At 45.1% G+C, this 23520-nt stretch overlaps 1 protein-coding gene across 1 annotated transcript in view; it reads right to left on the bottom strand.

The window, feature by feature from the left end:
* Positions 1 to 22984, bottom strand: part of dcc (DCC netrin 1 receptor) — a 118872-nt gene extending 95888 nt beyond the window's left edge. Inside the window, exons 1-4 of the mRNA XM_088011222.1 lie at positions 22511 to 22984; positions 9765 to 10052; positions 8068 to 8218; positions 7171 to 7307 (exon numbers count right to left, since the gene is read on the bottom strand). Of these exons, the coding sequence (XP_087867348.1) occupies positions 7171 to 7307; positions 8068 to 8218; positions 9765 to 10052; positions 22511 to 22892 (958 nt within the window). The 5' untranslated portion in view covers positions 22893 to 22984. The remainder of the gene's footprint in view (positions 1 to 7170; positions 7308 to 8067; positions 8219 to 9764; positions 10053 to 22510) is intronic.
* Positions 22985 to 23520: the final 536 nt, after the last annotated feature.

Below are 23520 nucleotides of genomic sequence, written 5' to 3' on the forward strand. Positions count from 1 at the left end.
CTCTGCTCAGAGATCCTCAGAGGCAAAGAGCGCTCACTCTGATAACATTTACTGACTCTGAGCAGAAACAGTTCATGATCCACTTAGAGGCCCACATCACTGCACCGCCACCACCGTGCCGAACAGAACTAAACTGGGATGAAACTAGAAAAAAGATAAGTGACATAAAATAAAGATTAAATTAATAAAATCAGGAAGATTCAGAAACTTCACCGCCTCAAAGCAGCATTTAAAAAACTAGAAAAGAATTTTATTGAGACAAACAAGCTGATCTGCAAATGAAATTGTTTTTGAGTCTTTCACAAAAAATCAGGAAGAATTTAGAATAAAAATTGGAAAAAGAAACAAGAATAAGATGAGAGTAAAATGAGGATAAAACTGGGACAAATTCAAGAGAAACCAGGAAAAATCTGGATCAAAAAATATAAAATATTAGGCAGAAATCAGGAAAAAAATCAGGAATAAATTTGGAGTAAAGTTGGAAGAAAATCCAGGATTAAATTGAGACTAACAGATGTGGACAGAAGTAAAGATACATTTATGTAAAAGCACCAATAAAGTAAAATGAAGAAAAAAATAAACAGGGAAAATGTATCAGGAGACGAGTCGGGTGGAGAAACAGCAAGAAAATAAAGTTTAACTGGAATTAAAGCGTGAAAACTAAATCAAAAAGATGTTTTGGTCATAAATGAAAGTTAAACTCATGAACAGGAAGTGATGATCTGCTGCCAGCTTTTATAAATATTCACAGCAGGAGTGAAGATTTCCTGCTTCTCTCCCTCGTGACTCCAGAGAGTCTCAATCCTGGATTACTGAGATTACAGGACAAAGGATTGATTTGATTCATCAGCTCCCAGGAGAGGCTTTAAAAAGCTGCAGCAGAGTAAAAAATAATAAAAGATAAAGTAAAAAAGAGCAAAAGCTGCAGCAGCAGAAGATGATTTAATTTGCTGTAAATTTAATTTCTCTTGCTGGTCGAAATTAAAGTTTAATCCAACAGAAAACCAGATTTTCAGCAGAATCAGAACTAAGCTGAGGTTCGGGCTTTGACTAGGCCACTCCAGAAGCATTAAGTTAGCCAAACTAAAACAGGATTGGAAATGTGCTTGAACTAGGCCAGATGAATGAATTAAAATGATTTATGCTTAAAGTCTGTTATTTGCTTCATTTATTTAGTTTTTAATTTGGCTGAAACGGTTCTATGGTGAAGTATTTAGTTTTTAATGTAGATTTGACTTTTGTGTTTAATTTAATGTGTATTAATGATTATGGTCTCATTTGTAAAAAACGATTCATGATGTTTGGACAAACAAATAAACCTAACAGCTGCATCGAACACGGCCAGGTGAACAGGATGTGGTCTGTGACTCATCAGCAGATATTTCTACTCAACGGCTGCAGGTTGACAGAGAATCTGAGATTCGCTCCTCAGACTGAAACTCTGTAGACATAAATGATCCGACTGAAGGTCAGGAAGCTCCTCTCTGCCTCGCTCCGACCCACAGACTGACCCACAGACTGACCAACAGACTGACCCACAGACTGACCAACAGACTGACCCACAGACTGACCCGCTGACCAACCCGCTGACCAACCCACTGACCGACCCACTGACCAACCCGCTGACCAACCCGCTGACCGACTGACCCACAGACTGACCCACAGACTGACCCACAGACTGACCCACAGACTGACCGACAGACCCACTGACCGACCCACTGACCGACCCGCTGACCGACTGACCCACAGACTGACCCACAGACTGACCGACTGACCCACAGACTGACCCACAGACTGACCGACTGACCCACAGACTGACCCACAGACTGACCGACTGACCCACAGACTGACCCGCTGACCGAACCACAGACTGACCCGCTGACCAACCCGCTGACGACCCGCTGACCGACCCGCTGACCGACCCGCTGACCAACCCGCTGACCAACCCGCTGACGACCCGCTGACCGACCCACTGACCAACCCGCTGACCAACCCGCTGACGACCCGCTGACCGACCCGCTGACCGACCCACTGACCAACCCGCTGACCAACCCGCTGACCGACCCACAGACTGACCAACGGACCTCCCTGCTGCTCTGAGCCGGGTCTGTTTGGGGCAGCAGTCTGCAGTTGGCCAGCAGGGGGCGCAGCAGCCTGGCAGCCTCAGATCCATGTGGGATTGTCACGCCGCAGGCGGACAGCAGGAGGCGCTGGGCTCGCTGTCGGGTTGGTACTGTCACCATGAGGCCGAGGCGGACAGGGTTGTGGTACTGTTGGACCAAACGCTGGATTTAGGGCAACAGGTGGCGCTGTGGAGCAGAGCTAATGAAAAACAGCTGAGTTCTCACACAGGAAATGCTCCACATCGGACTTTTACAACAAACCAGTTCTGATCTTTTCACCCTAAAAAATCCAGTTTGTGCCACTTCAATACGTGGAAGTTGATTGGATGTCGGATTTATCCGACTTTTACGTCATTGATGTGAGACGTGCGATAAAACTGCACCAGAAGAAAACAGACAAATAAACCCATCTGTTCTCCTATTGGTGGATTCAAAAGAAGAAGCAGATGAAACACCCAGACAGAGTTTTGATGTCGTTTCCCAAACAGCCAATCAAGGAGCACCATTTATTTTCCTGGGCTCTGATTGGCTGAGCCCCCAAAACCACAGGTATTAGCTAACAGCTAATATGCTAGCTGCTGTGCTAGCGCTAAGACGTTTCCACCGGCATCACGCAGTTCCTCCAGTTTTATGGGATCAATAAATTCATGTAAGATCAACATTTTCTGAAATAATACAGAATAGTGAGTTTAATCTAAATTTTAATGAGATCGTAAGACGAAGGAAAGTCGCTTCAGTCAGTTTATGTTTGGACTTACAGAGTTTGGCGTCTGCAGAATCACGTCTCACATCGATGACGTGGAAAATGACACTTTGGAAACAAATGGATTCATATTTGACTGACTTCTTTTGTCCGTTCAGATGAAAAGTCTGATGTGGGTCACATTTCCCTGCTGCTCCGCAGCGTTTAGGCCACATGCTGGATTTGGACCTCACAGGTTTCTGCTTTCAGCCTCAAGAGTTTTATGTCAATAATTAAGAGCTGAAAAGGCTTGAAGGTCTCTGGTTCCTCATTTCGATAAGCTGGACCGGTCTGACAGGAGTCGGGTCAGGAGAGCAGCTGACTGCTGAGCTCATGCAGGCCTGGTTCTGGTTCCTGGTCCTGGTTCTGGTCCTGGGTCCTGGTTCCTGGTCGTGGTTCCTGGTCGTGGTTCCTGGTTCCTGGTTCCTGGTTCCTGGTCCTGGTTCCTGGTCCTGGTTCCTGGTCCTGGTTCCTGGTTCTGGTCCCTGGTCCTGGTTCCTGGTCCTGGTTCCTGGTCCTGGTCCTGGTTCCTGGTCCTGGTTCCTGGTTCCTGTTTCCTGTTTCCTGGTCCCTGGTCCTGGTTCCTGGTCCTGGTTCCTGGTTCTGGTCCCTGGTCCCTGGTCCTGGTTCCTGGTTCCTGGTCCTGGTTCCTGGTTCTGGTCCCTGGTCCCTGGTCCTGGTTCCTGGTTCCTGGTCCTGGTTCCTGGTTCTGGTCCCTGGTCCCTGGTCCTGGTTCCTGGTTCCTGGTCCTGGTTCCTGGTCCCTGGTCCCTGGTCCTGGTTCCTGGTCCTGGTTCCTGGTTCTGGTTCCTGGTTCCTGTTTCCTGGTCCTGGTTCCTGGTCCTGGTTCCTGGTTCCTGGTTCTGGTCCCTGGTCCTGGTTCCTGGTCCTGGTTCTGGTCCCTGGTCCCTGGTCCTGGTCCCTGGTCCTGGTTCCTGGTCCTGGTTCCTGGTCCTGGTTCCTGGTCCTGGTTCCTGGTTCTGGTCCTGGTTCCTGGTTCCTGGTTCCTGGTTCTGGTCCCTGGTCCTGGTTCCTGGTTCCTGGTCCTGGTTCCTGGTTCTGGTCCCTGGTCCCTGGTCCTGGTTCCTGGTCCTGGTTCCTGGTCCTGGTCCCTGGTCCTGGTTCCTGGTTCCTGGTCCTGGTTCCTGGTTCTGGTTCCTGTTTCCTGGTCCTGGTTCCTGGTTCTGGTCCCTGGTCCTGGTTCCTGGTCCTGGTTCCTGGTTCTGGTCCCTGGTCCCTGGTCCTGGTTCCTGGTCCTGGTCCCTGGTTCCTGGTCCTGGTTCCTGGTCCTGGTTCCTGGTCCTGGTTCCTGGTTCCTGGTCCTGGTTCCTGGTCCTGGTCCTGGTTCCTGGTCCTGGTTCCTGGTTCCTGGTCCTGGTTCCTGGTCCTGGTTCCTGGTCCTGGTTCCTGGTCCTGGTTCCTGGTTCCTGGTCCTGGTTCCTGGTCCTGGTTCCTGGTCCTGGTTCCTGGTCCTGGTTCCTGTCCCTCTGCTGTTACCAGAGGATCTGGAGTCGAGCGCCGGCGTTTCAGAGGAACGCTGACGGCGGCGGGGAATGACGGATAGCGGAGCTGCTGAGTCAGACCGCCTCAGATTTCATTAACCCGCTAACAGGAACCGGCTAATGAGGCGGGATGAGCTCATTACCACGGAAACAACACACACATTTATTATCCTAATCATGCAATGATGGCCGACGCCCCGCGGAGTCGCAGCGCACACATCTCCATACATCAGCGTCGCCGTGGCGATCTGCAGACGTCTCTGTTTGGTGGAGAAACGGACGGGAACGCCTCGGGTTTCATTCACAGACGAGGGAAACGGAGATGGAGGAAAGCTGGAGGCCCGTTATGACGACATGAACGCTGATATGTCAAATTAAAACAATATTTAAATGGATGGATCACACAGTCTGTTTATCGAAACCCCACAGGGACCTGCAGCACATTTACTCACTTTCTCAGACTTTGATTCTCCTCTCCAAACTTCCAGAGTTCATTAAAGCAGACGCGGCTGCATGATGATAACATCAGTTTTTGTGCCGTAGAGGATAAATTCAGCTGAGGACAAACTGAAAGCAGCCGAAGGACAAAAGCTTCAACATGGTGAGCAGTTTGGTCTGAATCCGGCTGGTTCTTAGTTTTACAGCAGCTTGTGTTTCTGCATGAACTCAGATTACAGTAAACCCGGCCGGTTCTGACCCGGACCAGGCGGTTACAGCCTGTCTACTGGTCACAGCAAGTCCAGTTTAAGACTTTTTAAGACTTTTTAATGCCACCTGGACAGAAGACACCATGAGTCTGGGAGGATCCTCAGAGTTACAGCAGAGAAAAACGAAACTCTCTGGACTCTGTGCAGCTTCGTCTCGTTACAGCGAGATGAAAAAGTTTCACCAAAAACATCTCAGCTGCAGCGAGAAAACACAGATTACCTCTGTTTGTAAAACTCTGTGTCTTCTCAACCCGTTTCTTCTGCAACAGAAACGAGTCGACAAAAAACGAAGTCCAGCCACAAGTCTGGACCTTCACCTGATGGCTGCAAAAGAGCTAACTGGCTAACTGGCTTCTTTGCATCTAAAAGGAATGCTAGCTAGTGGTTTTGTGTCCATAAAGACAGAGCTAGCTTGTTTTAAAGTTAGCCTAACTAGCTTACCAACCAGCTAACATAACTAACGGTGAGTTTATAATAGTTTTCTGCAGGGACAGTTAGGCCAGTTAAAATATAGTTAGCCTGACTGGGATTAATGTATTTAAGGCCAAATTACTTTTTTATTTTTTCAATGTCTTAAAATTAAGACATCTTATTGTCCTAATGTTAAGACTTAAGGACAGATGTGATCCCAGACTTTGTCTTTTTCCGTTTTTCTTTAGTAAGTTATGTAGACAAAGACGCAACGAGACCCAGTGAAACGCAGCAGGACTCAGTCAGACGTAGTGAGATGCAGCAGGACTCAGTGAGACAATGTGAGAAGCTGTGAGATGCAGCGGGACGCAGTGAGACGCAGTGAGATGCAGCAGGACGCAGTGAGACGCTGTGGGACGCAGTGAGACGCTGTGGGACGCAGTGAGATGCAGCAGGACGCAGTGATATGCAGCAGGATGCAGTGAGACGCAGTGAAACGCAGCAGGACTCAGTGAGACGTAGTGAGATGCAGCAGGACGCAGTGAGACGATGTGAGAAGCTGTGAGATGCAGCAGGACGCAGTGAGACGATGTGGGACGCAGTGAGACGCAGCAGGACGCAGTGAGACGCTGTGAGATGCAGCAGGACGCAGTGAGACGCTGTGAGAAGCTGTGAGATGCAGCAGGACTCAGTGATATGCAGTGAGATGCAGCAGGACGCTGTGGGACGCAGCAGGACACAGTGAGACGCAGTGAGATGCAGCAGGACGCAGTGAGACGCTGTGGGACACAGTGAGACGCAGTGAGACGCAGCAGGACGCTGTGAGACGCTGTGAGATGCAGCAGGACTCAGTGAGACGCAGTGAGACGCTGTCCCAGCTGGGAGCGGCGCCTGTAGGTGATTCTGCCATCAGTTTTGCTCCTCAGTGAACAAACAGCAGCTGCTTCTGTTTGCTCTGAGCTCTCAGAGCAAACATGGCCGCCTCTCATTACGGCGGCAGATGGAAATCCGATGGCGCTCCCAGGAATCACGTCCCAAAGCTTCATTACCGGCAGAACGACGCCTCCGTGCAGGAGAGCAAGGTCACAGAGGAAAGCCGACGAGGAATCAGAGCTAAGTATCGTAAAAAAATGAAATATAGATGGAATGTTGCTCTGAATGCAGCAGGAGAACAGATGTGCTGTCGGCAACAATTTGTGTTTTCATTTATGAAGTGAAGCTTCTTCCACAGATTCTGACGCTGCCGACTGTTTCCTCCTGTCTACTGCCTCAGATTGAAGCTGGAAACAAGCAGAGCGCAGCGTCATGCTGTGGGCCTGAGCGTCATGCTGTGGGCCTGAGCGTCATGCTGTGGGCCTGAGCGTCATGCTGTGGGCCTGAGCGTCATGCTGTGGGCCTGAGCGTCATGCTGTGGGCCTGAGCGTCATGCTGTGGGCCTGAGCGTCATGCTGCGGGCCTGAGCGTCATGCTGTGGGCCTGAGCGTCATGCTGTGGGCCTGAGCGTCATGCTGTGGGCCTGAGCGTCATGCTGTGGGCCTGAGCGTCATGCTGTGGGCCTGAGCGTCATGCTGCGGGCCACGGCGTCATGCTGTTCTGTTCATCCCGGTTCTGTTGGTGCCGTTTGGTTCTGGTTGACCCGGTTGGAGAACTTTTCATTCGTGGTTCTTTTGGTTCTGCTCGCCTCACCTTGGACGCTGAGTTCTGCCTGCGCCGTGATGTTCTGGTTCTTGTTGGAGGCCGTGCAGCTGTAGGCGCCGGAGTCGTCGTCAGTGACGGTTCTGATGATCAGGTTGCTGCCTGCGAGCAGCGAGAACTTCTTGTTCCTGACAGATCAACGAGAATCATTGACCAACATTAGAACCGTTTCCACAGAGCAGCTAAACTCAGTACTATAGCATGATTATTAGCAGCTAGATAGCGGCTAGTTAGCGGCTAGTTAGCGGTAGCCTCATCTGCTTCAAGTCACAAATGAAGTCAAGACTCAAAGACAGAAAGTCTCATGAGTAAAATAAACTACATGGAATACAGGAACAACTGATTCTGACCAAATTTGCGACATTTTTAAACTGAATCAGGTTTTAATTTTCAGACGGTTTTCAGTCTTCATTAGGAAGAACAGACTCTGTTAACCTGATTCACAGATTCTGTTCAAGCCAACAGCTTTTCATCCAAACATGTAAAACCCTGATGGGTGAAGATTAAAATCTGTCCCCAGACGTTGAAGTTAGAGGAATTTCTCATGTCAAAGTTTGTTTGTCCACCAGCTGCAGGATCCAGACTGAAAAGTTCAACGTTTCCTGAACTTTGTTCTGGATTCTGTTTTTAACCAACCGGACTGGAGGCAGATTTATCTTTACCTTCTGGATTGTTCTCACTTCATCGTTCATCTGCTAATAAATAATCAGGTTCTGGTTCTGCAGAGCTGGAACATCTTCACTGAGCTGAACGTCATTCAGACTGTAAACTTCTGACTCTTCTGTTAGAAACCAAACAGGAATGTATTTCTCATCCTGCAGTCGAGCTGCAGATGTTTTATTTTCTCTCCCTGTCAGCAGAGCGACTCCAGAAACCAGAAACACCCACCAGCTCTGGATGACTTCCTCTCCTCTCCGCCACTGGATGCTGGGAGTCGGATATCCGGAGGCGGAACATTCCAGCACAGCGTCTGTTCCCAGGAGGGCCGTTACTCGGGACGGACGCTGGAGGAACTGCAGGTTCCTGCTGAGCCCAGGCTCTGAAACGGAGAGAGGAGGAGGAGGATTTACTAATTTACTCAGTTTCCTTGAGTTTAATGTATTTATTGTAATATTATCAGAATAATGGTTGTTTCTGAACACAAACAACAAATTCTCTTTTTACAACAGAAGAAAGTTGAATTAGTGCCGTCGGTGAAGTGACTCAGCAGCGCCGCCCTGCAGGTTAGAGGCTAAACAGTTTGTGTCCAGCATGTGTGGGGTCTGCAGAAACGCTGGCTGCCCCTCCGATGGTTAAGGTCTCAGTTATTATGTTAAACCAGAATATTAGCAGAGAAATGGGAGATTTCTGTCCATCAGCTTCTCAGTCAGAAGAGAAAACATTTAGTTTTCAGCAGCTGTAAGATCTGATGGGTATGAAAAGTTCTGGAGCCAGGAAACGATTCCTGCTGCTTTGATCTGAGCGTCGTGTTGAAGGCTGAGCAGGTTTCTGTCCTGCTTCCTGCTGAAGGTTTCATGTTTCATTAAAATCGTATAAAGGTTTGAGATTCTGATCAGATTGTGGAGAACATTCGGATCGTCCAGGTGCTGGGATTACTCTGGTTACTCTGGTTACTATGGCTACTCTGGTTACTATGGTTACTATGGTTACTCTGATTATTCTGGTTACTATGGTTACTATGGCTACTCTGGTTACTATGGCTACTCTGGTTACTCTGGTTACTCTGGTTACTATGGCTACTCTGGTTACTATGGTTACTATGGTTATTCTGGTTACTATGGTTACTCTGGTTACTCTGGTTATTCTGGTTACTATGGTTACTCTGGTTACTCTGGTTATTCTGGTTATTCTGGTTACTATGGTTACTATGGTTACTCTAGTTATTCTGGTTACTCTGGTTACTCTGGTTACTCTGATTATTCTGGTTACTATGGTTACTATGGTTACTCTGGTTACTCTGGTTATTCTGGTTACTCTGGTTACTCTGATTATTCTGGTTACTATGGTTACTATGGTTACTCTGGTTATTCTGGTTACTCTGGTTACTCTGATTATTCAGGTTACTCTGGTTACCCTGGTTACTATGGTTACTCTGGTTATTCTGGTTACTATGGTTACTCTGATTATTCTGGTTACTCTGGTTACCCTGGTTACCCTGGTTACCCTGGTTACTATGGTTACTCTGGTTATTCTGGTTACTATGGTTACTCTGATTATTCTGGTTACTATGGTTACTCTGGTTACTCTGGTTATTCTGGTTACTCTGGTTACCCTGGTTACCCTGGTTACCCTGGTTACTATGGTTACTCTGGTTATTCTGGTTACTATGGTTACTCTGATTATTCTGGTTACTATGGTTACTCTGGTTACTATGGTTATTCTGGTTACTATGGTTACTCTGGTTATTGATCTTCAGTCTGATCGGATCTCTGTGTGATACAGAACTCCGCCTCCCATCCTGAACATTCGTTACGTCTCTAAACGGGCCGGCCGTGGCGCCGAGTAGAACCCGCCCAACACTACAGAACCGCAGAGGTCCAAATGAAAAGAACCCTCTGGAGGAAACCTGGGTCGGTGTTTTCTACCTGGCAGAACTTGGAGTTCGGCGTCCGTCCCGGTCCTGGTGCTGCCCGGGTTGTCGGCCAGGCAGCGGTACGTCGCCGAGTCCGGCGGCTGGACCCGGCTCACCTGCAGCGACCCGGACGGCAGAACCGCCAGCCGGGACTCGGGCTGGAAGCTGAGCGGCAGGTCCTCCCGGTTCTTCTGCCAGCGGATGACGGGCCTCGGGTCACCGGAGACCTCGCAGCGCAGCAGGGCGGTATCGCCCAGGAAGGACGAGACCGACTCGGTCGGGACGACCACCCTCAACGGACCTGGAGACAGACAGAACCGGTAAGTTCTAGAAAGTATCCTGCTGGTTCCTCTGTGGTTCCCTGAAAGTTCTGAACCGTTCCGGATCTCTTTAAGTTCCCCAAAGTTTTCCACAGGTTAACGGACCCGGACGGCAGAACCTTTAGCTCCTGTAAGGAATCCTGTAAAGTTCTGGAAAGGACCAGCAGGTTCCACAGAAAGTCGCTTCAGAAAGCAACCTGAAGTTTCAGAAAAACTCTAAAAGGTACCATGAACGTTTTGTAGAGTTCCCTCTAAGGTCCAGTCCTGCCTGCGGTGGGAAGAACCTACTAAGGTTCTGAAGTTGACCTTTAAATATTGGACGGTTCCCTCTAAGGTCCAGACGGTCAGTTTTTCAACGCTGACACAAAGTTGTCTTGGTACTTTCTGTCCTCTGGTCTCTGACTTGCTTGGTAGATTTTCTCCAGATTTCCTCTCTGCCTTCCCTGAAGTTCTGATCCCAAACCGGGCCAGGAACCCGAGCTGCTGCCGGCTGTTTCTGAATATTTCTGCCACTTCTGATAATATTCTGCTGTTTGTAGCAGCGGCTGCTGGAGAACGCGTCCAACAGGTTGGGACATTACTCAGCAACCTTTTCATTTCTGAATTATTTCATGACGAAGCGCCAAACGCCTGACAGGCTAACGGAGGTTTTAATGAGTATCCGACACCTGAACCCTGAAAATAAGCTAAATCTGCATCATCATGATTTATGGAACAAACTGGAGCACAGACGTCCACTACTGTGGTCACAGGACCGGGAACTTGGTGAGTTTAAGGTTTTCATTTAAAGGTGGGTCATTATGCTTGAACATGTTAGGATCGGTCCACACAAAACACGTTTGTTACATTTTTATCACAAAAGTCATTTTTAGATAATAAGATTAGGGTTCTGTCCCTTTAAATCCAAATAATCTGCTGTTGGCCACGCCCCCAAACTCAGCGATGACACTCCGATGAGAAAATGTCTGCAAACAGTGCAGTTATATAATGATATATTGAAAAGCAGAAGTGGAGCCTCCAGTACAACCATCCTGAATGCAGCAAGAGGTTTCTGAATGGAAAGTCAACAACCAAACACTTGTCTTTTCCAACAGCCATTGTACAGAGCATACAACAGTAAAACCAGCTCACCAAATGTCCTGGAGCTCTGATTGGGTTGCTAGGTAACGGGTGGAACTCTGCTGTGGTTGCTAGGTAACGGGAGGAACTCTGCTGTGGTTGCTAGGTAACGGGAGGAACTCTGCTGTGGTTGCTAGGTAACAGTTTGAGGGATGGTGTCTGCTGAATTGTGACATGTTTTAATATATTTTTGGAGCAGCTCATTTTCCAGACACCAAAAAAACAAAACAAATTTATTGCCATGAAACAAACTGGATGTTTTTTAAGTACTTGCACTGCAAAAACACAAAATCTTAAATTTCTAGAGCAAATAATTTAGTACAGTTGAAATAAGGTAAAAATTGTTTACAAGTACATTTTCAGCAATAAATGTGAGTTTATTTTAAGTGAATAATTTGTTAATATTGATGAATCAGTTCCACTGGCAGATGAATTCACTCATAAAACATTTCTCCCTTGTTGAAATAATCTGCCAATGAAACTCTTACTTTTTACTTTTTCATCAATATTCAGGAGTTTTTGGCTGAAAATAAGCTGCTACTGTAAAGTTACTTGTAAGTTAGTTTTGTCTCATTTCAAGGGAACCAGAAACGAGACAAAATATACTTGGTAAGGTTTTGTGTTCTTTGCAGCGTCGGCAGCTTTTAGAGCAGTAGAGAATTACAAAAATGTGAATTTGGCACAAAAGGTCGACTCTAATGCATGAAGTAGGAGCTGCAGCTGCACTGAGCCACAGAAAGCTGCAGCTTTAACCTGCAGAGCCATGAACGGGCCGGCAGCAGCGCCGGTTCCCCGGGTCAGAACCAGGCGGATAACAAAGGCAGAGCTGGAGCGAGGAGCAGCAGGTGTGGAGGCCAGAACACAGGCCGGGTCGGACCGGGTCGGAGCGGGTCGGACTCCCAGATGAAACCGGACAGCAGCAGCGTGGGCGGAGTCCAGCCGCGCCGACAGCTGGCCTCGCTCGGCTCATTTCATGTCAACACGCGTCTCCAGGTAGATTAATCCGAGCGCCGGGACTTTAATGAAAGCTGTTTATTTTCTTCTCCGTGTTGCTGTGAGATTTAAAGCAGGATGAAGTGATTGAATCAGATCTGATGAAAAAAACCAGCAGACGAAGCGACTGCATTTAATGGAAAATGAAATCTGACAGGCTTCCCATTTATCCAGGCTGCTCCATCAAAATGAGTTCCTGGCAAACAAAATGTGTCTGCTATCTGCAAGCAGCTACTTTACAACCAAAGCAGGACTCGCAGAAAATGTCACGACTACCAGGAAGCATGATTAGAAAAGATGACTAAGGGGTACAACGTTTTGCTGCTTATTATTCTATTAAATTATTTATTAAATGTCTGTTTTTTTTCATCTAATCTTCTTTTAGATGCTCCCTGCAGGCGTTCCTGACATCCACCAGCCCTCTGCCTCCCTCATCACATGCAGGAACCTCCTCTCCTCCCTGCCAGCTCCATCTTCACTGGAAACTGCTGATAGTTATTGTGTCTTATTAACGTTTTTCTTCCCTTTCCATTTTTCTGTTGCACAAACTTGATTCGGAAACAACTATTAGTGCTTTAACTCTCATTTCTACTTTTCTTTTTGGCAGCAACACAAAACACAGGCTGTACTTTAAAGCTTGGAAAGTTTCAGAGAAGTTTTAGCAAAGAAACTTCCAGAAGTTCAGGGAAAATCATGCACAAGTCGTAGATATTAACACGCTGCCGTTAACTGAGGTTATAACTATGATTAGATACGCAGATGATACAGCGCTCTACTTCACAACGGCACCAGATAACACGAAACCCGTCCAAGACAAAACTGAAGCTATTAAAGACAAACGATCTACAGTAAGTTATTACAGCTGGAATCTGGGTTTGGACATTCAGAGTCACATAAAGACGGTTATAAAATCAGCCTTCTGTCACCTAAAGAACATTTCAGGAAACTTTAAAGATCTGCTGCTGTTGGATCAACCTCCCAGACCTCTGATCTGCAGAACCAAAACCAAACATCCAGAAAACTGCAAAACAGCCGAAACGCCGAGTTCCTTTAGAACAATTTGTTTAGAGCTGCCTTTGATTAATAACTTCAAATTCAGTCACCGTTTTCCCTGACTTTGCTTTTGTAAATTGTGTTTTTGATTATTTCCTGTTTTATTTTCCTTCTAATCATGTAAACATGTTTATAAACATAAACTTTCCTTTCCTTGTAGAAATAAAACTTCAGGTTCACTGCAGGATTCATTCTTCACCCAATAAGTTTCAGAAAGTTACTTTAACTAAATAATCTGCTGCTGTCGCTCTTATTAATGAGATTTTAAACCTCTATTAATTTTAACATTTAATGAAAATAAAAAGTGCCTAATAACTCCTGGAATGTCAGTTTTTATAGGAGTAACTTTTAAAGTTCCCACTGAGTTTCAGGAATGAAAACTACAGAAGCCTGGAAGTTTCAGTGAGTGTTTCTAAAAATGAAACCTGAACCTGAAGGCGGGCACAGTAAAACTAAAATATTAAAACATGTTCGTTTCCATCTACAGCCTGATGTTCAGATCAATCATTAAAAAAAGTTTTTTTCTGTGATTATGGCATAAAAATGAACAGAAAGAAATTTAATTTCAAAGTTTAAGTAGTTTGTCCCAACAGAGACTCCGTCCTAAAGTGAATGATTTAACTGGAATAAATGTTACAGCGTTCAATTTGTACGTTCCTAATTATGTAAAGCGCTCATTAACAAAAAGTGGAGTTCATTCATTTATTATAACTTTTTCTAAACTTTGTCAAACAAAACAGATTATATAAGAAAAGCGAAGCAGCTGGGAGCAGAAACCACCGGAGTGTCGGAGCGCTGATCAAACAGAGACGCTGAATTATTAATGCAGCTTCTGCACTTAAAAACATAATTTATGAACATAATCTGGTGTCCTAATTTATTGCACAGAAGAACATTTCCACCATTTTATTCTAATCCAGACGTAACTACAACCACTGAGGCAATAAAGATGATGTAACCAAATAGTTTACATATTTATAATGTGATTTTCCTTAAAGGGTAAATCTGTTAAATATTTCTATTAGGATTAAGCACAAGCCAAATCCTTGCAGATATTTCTAATTAAATTAATAAATGTATTTAGGAGTTAAATTGTATTAATTTAAAAACTGAAAATCCAACAGAAAAAGCAGAAACTCAACTAAATGTATATTTATATCATTTTTATCTAAAGTCTGCAGTGATTTTATTAACTTAATGACTTAAAGCTCAATAAGTTATTAACTGTCTTTACCATCACAAAAATTAAACCAGGATCATTTTAAGATCCGAACTAAACCAGCAGCTGATTCACAAAATTATTCTGATTAAAATAAAAGTTTCTGCTTACAGCCCAACATTTCTAAAATAGTTTCTAAATCAAAGTTAAAAATGTCAATTCAATACAAAGAATAAAGAACATTATAATAAAACAGGTTGTGTTTCTAACGTTAACAGTAAACTGCTGCTTTCTTCCAGACCTCTGTTGTTACAGCCAGCTAGCTGCTGCTAACAGCGCTAGCAAGAATATATGCTAAACCCACGATTAAAATGTTTTCCATAAAACACAGAACTGAGACAAAACAGATGGTAAAACATGGAAAAACACAGAATAACAGTTTATATTTTCAATGTAGTTTCTGGCATCTGCTGTTACTGCTGACAGTTAGCTGCTAACAGAGCTACTGATGCTACTGACTTATTAGACTACAAATAAAGTGAAATACAGGAATGAATATGTATATTTAAAGTTAAAACACTAAGATTAAAATACACATCAAACCAGTACGAAATATACTATAATAAAACCTTTATTTAATTTTATACACTAAATCTTTACTTATTTAGCAAGCTAGCAGCTAGCCACACCTAATGTTGCAACCAATAGGCAGGGTGTTTGCATGTGTCATGAATGCAGCACAATCTTATTCCATTTTGTGTATTTAAACTAAAATACAATACGTTTTGAAAAGAATAATAAAAACTCAATTTCTTCAATTCTTCACTAAACCAGTCTGTTTAGCAAGCTAGCAGCTAGCCGCTTACATAACTAACAGTGCAATCAAGAAGCAGGATAAAGAAATATACACTATTACACTTCAAGAGAAAAGAAATATAGAGAGAAATATTTGTAAATTTTCCACTAAATTATTGCCTTCACGTTACTGGCAGGCTAGCTGTTAGCATAGCTAACGGTGCTATTAGCTAGCAGGTTCTGTTTAGTAACAACATGGTTTGCTATATAAAGTTAGTCAGAAATAATTCCCTATGTACATTTCAATATAATTATATCTGATTAGCTGCTGTAACATGGTTTTATATGGCAGGAGGTTTTTATTCGGGTTTTGTTGTGGCCCTGTGAGGCCATTTTCCTGCTGGTCTGAATCAGTTCCTGCTTCCTGTGTCCCACCTTGACAGATTCAATCTGTGAAGCTGAACTCTGAACAGGCTGCCGTCTCCTGCTGCAGAGACAAATCAGAAGAGCCCAGGGATCCGTCGGCCGCACCAAGGTCGCTGGCAGCGCGCCGTCTCTGACATCATCTCATATGTGAGGCGACGGGAACGCTGATGTAAATTATCTAGTTGAGCCGCTGTCGGTTCGTGTGTGGATCACCCGGTGCCTGCAGCAGCCGCTCACGGAGGAGCCAGGCTGTGGAGTCGTCACCAAACTCGCTTCAAGTCTCATCAGCAAACTTTAGATTTGATTAACTTAGCAAGCAGCGGCTCCAGGTCCGTGTTTCTGTAGCTTTACAGCAACGTTTCTCAAACTTATTCAGGCTGATGATCATTTAACTGATCTGGTGTTTTGATTATTCTGTGATCCTCAAACTCTTCCTCCAATTAGCTGGTTTCTGTTTTACCTTAGTTCAGTCACTCTCAGTGTTTCCAGCTGAGTTTGTTTCTAGTCTCTAATTATGTTTCCTACTTATTTTTTAGTGTTAATTTCCTAGTCTGTTGTTTACTCTCCCTCACCCTCTGGGCCACTTTCTCTCTCTCTCCCCTCAGACCCGTTAGCCAACCAGCTAACAGGCTGCCACCCGTTAGCCAACCAGCTAACAGGCTGCGACCCGTTAGCCAACCAGCTAACAGGCTGCCACCCGTTAGCCAACCAGCTAACAGGCTGCGACCCGTTAGCCAACCAGCTAACAGGCTGTGGCCCGTTAGCCAACCAGCTAACAGGCTGCGACCCGTTAGCCAACCAGCTAACAGGCTGCCACCCCTTAGCCAACCAGCTAACAGGCTGCGGCCCGTTAGCCAATCAGCTACCAGGCTGCAGGTCTTTTGTTTCACCTCTCAGTATTTAAACCCTCCTGCTCTCTTCCTTTCTGGTTCTTCCAGTTAAATCTTTCTTTGCTGTCCTTTTCCTCTGGATTCCTGTTTTTGATTCGCCTCTGGCTCCCTGTGTTCCCAGAGGGTTTTTTTAATCATTTTTTCATTAAGATATTCATCACCAGCTCTCCGCTTCTCACACATCATGTCATTATTCTGTTTAACAAACACTTAGCATGAAGTCAACCTGGCATTAGCATCTTAATCCAATGTGAAATGAAAATATCAGCTTCTTATTGAATAAACTACTAATTGGTAAAGGTAGAAATGTGTGCTGACAGCATGCTATTGTAATCAAAACTAAAGTTCTGTAATCCAACCTCAGAAACTGAAAAATGACGTGAATTCCTTTTGGTGTTTTTTTTACATCGGTATCTCCAGGTTTTCTTCTGAGCGACCCGTATTGTTTTTATACATCATTCCTTGGTCAGCTGAGCACTTTGAGCTCATGTTAGAGTTAACAACCGTTTGTTTACATGCAGTGCCTTGCTGACCACCAGGGGGCCCCACAATTTGAGCTCCACTGTGTTTAAAAAGAAAGCAGCCAGAAGCTGTTCTGCTTCGGATGAACTTAGTTTGCATCTTTGTTTATCTTTATTAAACGGCTCAAAACGACTCGGGTAATAAGATGGAAATCCCGGCCAGCAGGCAGCGGCGTTACAGGGATTTGTGGGAAGGTTTTTCCTCCTGCTTTACCTTGGGACCAATTATTATCCACGTCTGGTGGTCAAGCCACACTCTCCTCGCCGCCATTAAGCAGGATTTGTCCGAATCCTCCGAGTCGACTGCTAATTAGCAACCTGCTGGACTGAAAGCTGGTTTCCGTCCAACACCAGGCAGTACATTCAGGAACTTAACGAGGACAGTTTTTAAGGCCAAGACTTTGAGCTTTAGCACAACATGAACAAGTTGTTATTGAGTTAGACTGAAAGCAGTTTGCACAGAAGGAAAGGAGGTCATGGCGGGAAAATAACAGCTGCAGTCGATCTGGTTCGGAGGAAAAACTCCCAAAAAATGGCTACATATTTTAAATGAATGCAGATTTATAAATAAAATGCTCCAGCTGAGACTAGCAGGAGTATTTTCAAACCTTTGAACTTGTTTACATTTGAAACCGCAACCCTTTTGGTATTTCATTGGGATTTACATGAAAAAACACACAACTGTGAAGACGAAGAAGCAAAATTCATGGTTTTACAAACGAGGAACGTAAGATGTTCTGTAGGCGTTTTCCCACCTGACAGTCCAGTAAATTTGGTTCTACTGGACCCAGAACATCTGCTCCACCTCCAGCTGCTCTGAGTCAAACCAACCTGTTCCCCTCCTGGCCTGTGGGGGCGCTGCACCAAGAACCACTGAAGGAAACGACACAAAAACCTCTGAAGACACTGAGAGCAACTTCCTTCTTCACCAGATGGAAACAAGATGGAGGCGTCAGATTTTAGCGGTTGGAGGATTTCTCTTTAGGCTAAAGACCAGGAGCCATTTCTGCTGCTAGTGCTAGGCTAACATGTTAGCTTTGGTTGGATTTACCCAGAATGCCCTACGCTGTAGTCCACTTCCTGGTTTTGGAGAGGTCTACAGTAGAATATGCATTCCAAACCAGAGTTCACTTCAACCAAACTGAGAATGAGGTTTGTAGGTGAACCAGAGTTCACTTTTTGGTCCAATTACGTATTCACACCTGCCCGAACGAACCGGACCTTCCAGGCAAGTGGACCGGAGTTGGGTTAAAGCGGACCGGAGTCGGGTTAAAGCGGACCAGAGTCGGGTTAAAGCGGACCGGAGTCGGGTTAAAGCGGACCGGAGTCGGGTTAAAGCGGACCGGAGTCGTGCTGGTGGGAATGATGCAGCCTTTGAGAATCATAGAAAACAACCAGAATCATGGAGTCTGAGGAACACAGCATCCTCACAATGAAACATGGTGGAGGAAGGATCATGCTGTGGGACCAGGAAGCTAGCTGCAGTTGGTTGAAGGTTAATGGAGGTAAATCTTGAAGGAAACCACCCGACAGCCAGGATGCTTTACATCAAATCACACTGACAGATGAGTGGCCTAGTCAAAGTCCAGACCGAAATCCAGAAGATCTGAAAATTGATTGCAGAGGCTTGCATCCGGATCTGGTTCTAGAAAGTTCTGAACCAGAAGAAGCTGGAAGTAAATGTAGCCCACACTTTTCAGATTTTACTTTTCAGATTTTACTTTGACAGCGCCGCCGTCGCTCCATCTGGCGGCGTCTCCAAACGTTCGTCATGTTTCCGTTTCATCCTGTAAGCGAGGAAGCTTCCACTCCTCGGTTCTGGTTCTGTTCTGCTCGGTCTTATCTCCTGTCTGGGTTTCTCTGAGCCTTCAGAGTTTCTAATTAATTCACAGTTTACGCTCCGTTCTGGGCGCAGAGGCTCCACCACGCCAACAGACTGCTAATTGAATTTTTAAGCCTCTCTTGTTAATTAGCATTTTGCCTTGTAATGTGTGTGACGTGAATGTCATTTAGGAACAACTAATTTGTGTTTAAGCATGCCTGTGTGTGTGTGTGTGTGTGTGCGTGCGTGTGCCTGTATGTGTGTGTGTGTGTGTGTGTGCGCGTGCGTGTGCCTGTATGTGTGTGTGTGTGTGTGTGTGTGTGTGTGTGTGTGTGTGTGTGTGTGTGTGTGTGTGTGCGTGCGTGTGCCTGTATGTGTGTGTGTGTGTGTGTATGTGTGTGTGTGTGTGTGTGTGTGTGTGCGTGCGTGTGCCTGTATGTGTGTGTGTGTGTGTGTATGTGTGTGTGTGTGTGTGTGTGTGTGTGTGTGTGTGCGTGCGTGTGCCTGTATGTGTGTGTGTGTGTGCGTGTGTGTATGTGTGTGTGTGTGTGTGTGTGTGTGTGTGTGTGTGTGTGTGTGTGTGTTTGAACATTTTACATGCTTTTTGAGGCTCATTTACAGAAACTGTGGCCTCGCCTGCAGTGTTTCTTTTTAATGAGAGCAGTCACACAAACACACTTTGAAATCAAAACTAAAGTTATTATTTTTTTAAAAGTCATACAATATCTTCTAACAGCTTTAGTTATTAAACAGCTTCTGATCACGACACAGCTTCACCTGCAGCCTTGAAACGTTTCTTCTTCTGTGGTTTTGCTCCACAGGCCGTTAGCCAGCCATGTTTAATTGAAGCGTCGCTCCAGAGAGCGAACATACAAGCAGCAGATGAATCAGAGTGGGTCGGGTCCAAATGTTTGTTCTGATGGGAAGCCGAGCTGCAAACGGCATCATCTTTACTCCTAATGTCAGATAATAAGCCGAGTAAATATTAAAAGTCTTTCTGGGTTTAGAGCATGAACAGCTTCTCTCTGGGTAAAAACATGACTGATGGAAAAGTCTGCAGCTGCAGAGGCCACGCCCCCTAAAAGAGGTGAAAAGTTCTACTAAAGTAGGCGGAGTCAACACAAGGGGGCGTGGCCTAGTGTGGCTGTGGCTAAATTTAGCAACTTCAGTTTTAAGAAAGCAACAAGCGACAAATCTCCCAAACTTTTTCAGTGTTGTTAGAAACTTTTATGGATCGCTTTGAGGGTTTCTGCAGGTTTCAGCTACTCACATTTAAGACTTTTTTAGTCCATCATGAAAGAAATGTACTAAACAAAATCACATATTTTACGTCGCAGAGCCAAGTTATCGTGTGGATTTGCAGCAGAAATGATCCAGTGGCGAAGACGAACGTCGTCCAGCTAACTGGCGATAAGTTACATTTACCAATGAGAGACTAGAAGAACGACAGGGGTTTATTAGCCGCTAGTTAGCATTAGCCTCAACCGCCTCAATGAAATCAAGATGTCTGCATGCGGCTCAAACTTTTGCCTGACAGAAAAGATCCACAAGATTACAAGATACAACGTTAAATAGTTCTGTCACGACAAAATTTAAGACATAAAACTGAAATATTTAAGGCCAGCTCACATTTTTAAAATGAATTCAAGACATTTAAAAGTCTTTACAGTAAATTTAAGACTTTTTAAGCTCTGCGTCATCAACCGCCTGCAGTCAGGTCCAGTCCGCTCCGTGTTCACATCGCTAATCAATCACACTGAGAAACGCTACAATGCTAGCAACGCTAACTGGTCCACCTCCTGACTCACCACCAGGGGGCGTGGCTGAGTGAGATGGCTCTACAGCCCAACCTAAACATCAACTACTGGAAAATCAAACTGCAGTACCACTGCTCAACACAAAGAGGGCAGCACTGAGAGGGTTTTAGGACAAATACGGCTGAATTAAACAGATTTACAGGAAAACGTCACAATTTGAACCAAACATAAAGACAGAAACCGTAAGAACCGACTTCTGCTCAGCTGCAGAAATGAAAACGTAGATTTGGGATTTATTTACTCTTTGACCTCAGTCGACCTCTTGACCATTTTCTGAGCAACTTTCACCAACAAGCAGTGAGAAAGCTCAGCAATATCAACATTTCCAACCTTCGTTTCTACAAATCACATTTTTCTAACTTCCTGTTCTGTGGTAGCTAATCGAAGCAGAACGACTGAGAAAAGAAAAGAAAAGAAAAGAAAAGAAAAGAAAAGAAAAGAAAAGAAAGGTTCCTCTGTTGTCCGTCAGTCAGAATCCCAGTGTCTTCCTAAATCCAGGAGATTATCTCCGCCTCAGCGTGGAGACAGGAGGATGTACAGTGGAAGATTAGAGGAACATCACAGATTATATTAAAATACGCGCTGTAATAACGTAACGCTTCGAAATCTAATTTTCCAAGATTACTGTCCGCCTCATCTGCTGCTCAGACAGGCTCTGCGTCGGAAAACATTCCTGCTGGAAATAAACGGATTGATGTGAACCTGCAGAGGTAAAAAGTTTGGGGATTATTCCTCACACCTGCTCCAGATGTTCGCTAACGTTAGCCGAACCACAGAGATGCTCTTAAGCCGCCGCCTCTGTCTGTTAATGCGCTGCATAAACGGTATTGATCTGAAGCCACAGAGCACTTTGTAAATTACATTACAGGTGAGTTACTTCAGCTCTATTAAATGAATATGAGCGGAGAAGCAGAGCGAGGATGTTAAGCAGCAGAACTACCAAGGGCGGGTCAAGGTGTGGCGAGGATCTACGGAAACATCCGGAGAAGTTTAAACCTTCAGCTGTCCAGCAATGCAATGCTTCAGCCAAAACTGGAACCAGAAACACCGCTTAGCACAGACACTCCCGTAGGGTGGATTGTTTTAACAAAGGCCACTAGAAAATTCAAAATGGTGGAAATTTGTCAAGATGGCCGCCATTGTCAAAGAAAATTGTTTTTTGCACTAAAATCTGCAATTAGTTAAAATGTTGGTGTCAATGGAGACCATAGAAATTACATCTAATTTTCCTTTTTCTAGAAGACATTTTTCAAAATGGCTGCCATGGCAGCCATTTTGAAATAGGCAGCAGTTAAGTCCAGTGTTGTGGACAGCTAACAAAAGGCAGGTTCACTAACCGCTAATTCACTACACAAGAATCTTAGCGCTGCTAACACTAAAATGCTAACTACATAAAATTAGCTATGCTAACATTTAACAGCTAAACATAAAAAAATTAGCAGAAGATAACACTAAACATAAACGCCTCAAGAATTAGGGAAAGCTAACGCTAAATATAATAAAGTTAGCAGAAGCTAATGCTAACCATTTTGAGACATTGTGTCCCTCCGGCTGACGACTGGTGAGAAACTCCCTGACAGCAAACTCCTCAGTTTCTGGTTTTGCTACATATGATGTCATAAAATTTGTCCAAATCACAGAAATGGGGAAAATTTTACGGCAATAATTGGCTTTAAAAAGTAAAAAATGGCGGCCATGTTGGAAAACATGGCCCTGACATCCATGAGGCTAATGTGAAATAAACACATTAAAGGTTAGCATGTTGCTGCAGCAACATGCTAACTGTCTCATCAGACCGTCTCATCAGACTAATAACGATTAAAAATGGCGGCGCGTTTTCTCACCGGCCACTGTGACCTTGGCCGTCCGGCTGACGATGCTCCCCAGTCCGTCCAGCGTGGCGAGGCATTGGTACTCCCCTTCGTCGGGCCGGTGGTGCCGGGAGTGCACCACGTTCTGCACCGTCAGCGTGCCGTTCTCCAGCTGCCGGCGCCGCTCGTCCACCACCGCGCTCAGCAGGACGCCGTCTTTACGCCACGTGATGGAGACGGGGCCTGCCGCCGCCGAGCCCGCCTGGGCCTGGCAGTCCAGCCGCAGCGCCCCGCCCCGCACCGTTACCGTGTCCTGGGGCTCCACGGTGAAGGCCAGGTCCACAAAGCCGGGGCTGGGCGAGGAGGAAGACGAAGGAGCGTCGGAGGCTGGAGGAGAGGAAGAGGAGTCGGTCATTTCATCCAGAGACGATCTGACCAATAAAACCACTGACCGCTGGGAGCCATGTTGTTTCCAACATCACAGCCAAACAAACCCAAACCCATGCAGACCAGCCTGTAAACAAACACCAAGAAGCAGAGAAAGGAACCATACTTTGACTAGACTGTTCCTCCAATCAGCAGAAATGAGCAGAAACAAGAACTCAGTAATTATTATTAATGTTCTGGAAATGATTAAGCAAAAAATTTTTATGTGTTAAATTAGTTTGGAGGACAAAAACAACAGAAGCTAAGGCTAAAAAGCTAAAACAACTCTGTACTTAGTGGAAGCTAATGCTAAAGGGCTAGCAACAATTCAATTATATCTGCCTTTGAAAAACTACAAAAATCAAGCACCAAATTAATTCTGAATTAATTTTCATGTTCGCCGAGACCATTAGATATTAGATTTATATCCGTGTTTTATTTACTTCCTGTGTTTCTCATTTAAATAAAGTTATTGGGGGAAAAAGAGAGAATGTGAGAAGAAACTGAACTGCTGCGTAAACTTTCTATTGACCCTTCAAAATAAGAGCATTTGAAAAGTTCTCTGCAATCAACAACCAAAACCTTAACACAGATGGATTTAACTTTATTCAACTGAA

The sequence above is a fragment of the Poecilia mexicana genome, unplaced genomic scaffold, assembly GCF_051168715.1.
Source record: "Poecilia mexicana isolate PSO_F unplaced genomic scaffold, ASM5116871v1 scaffold_12, whole genome shotgun sequence".
In the NCBI taxonomy this organism is placed as follows: domain Eukaryota; kingdom Metazoa; phylum Chordata; class Actinopteri; order Cyprinodontiformes; family Poeciliidae; genus Poecilia; species Poecilia mexicana.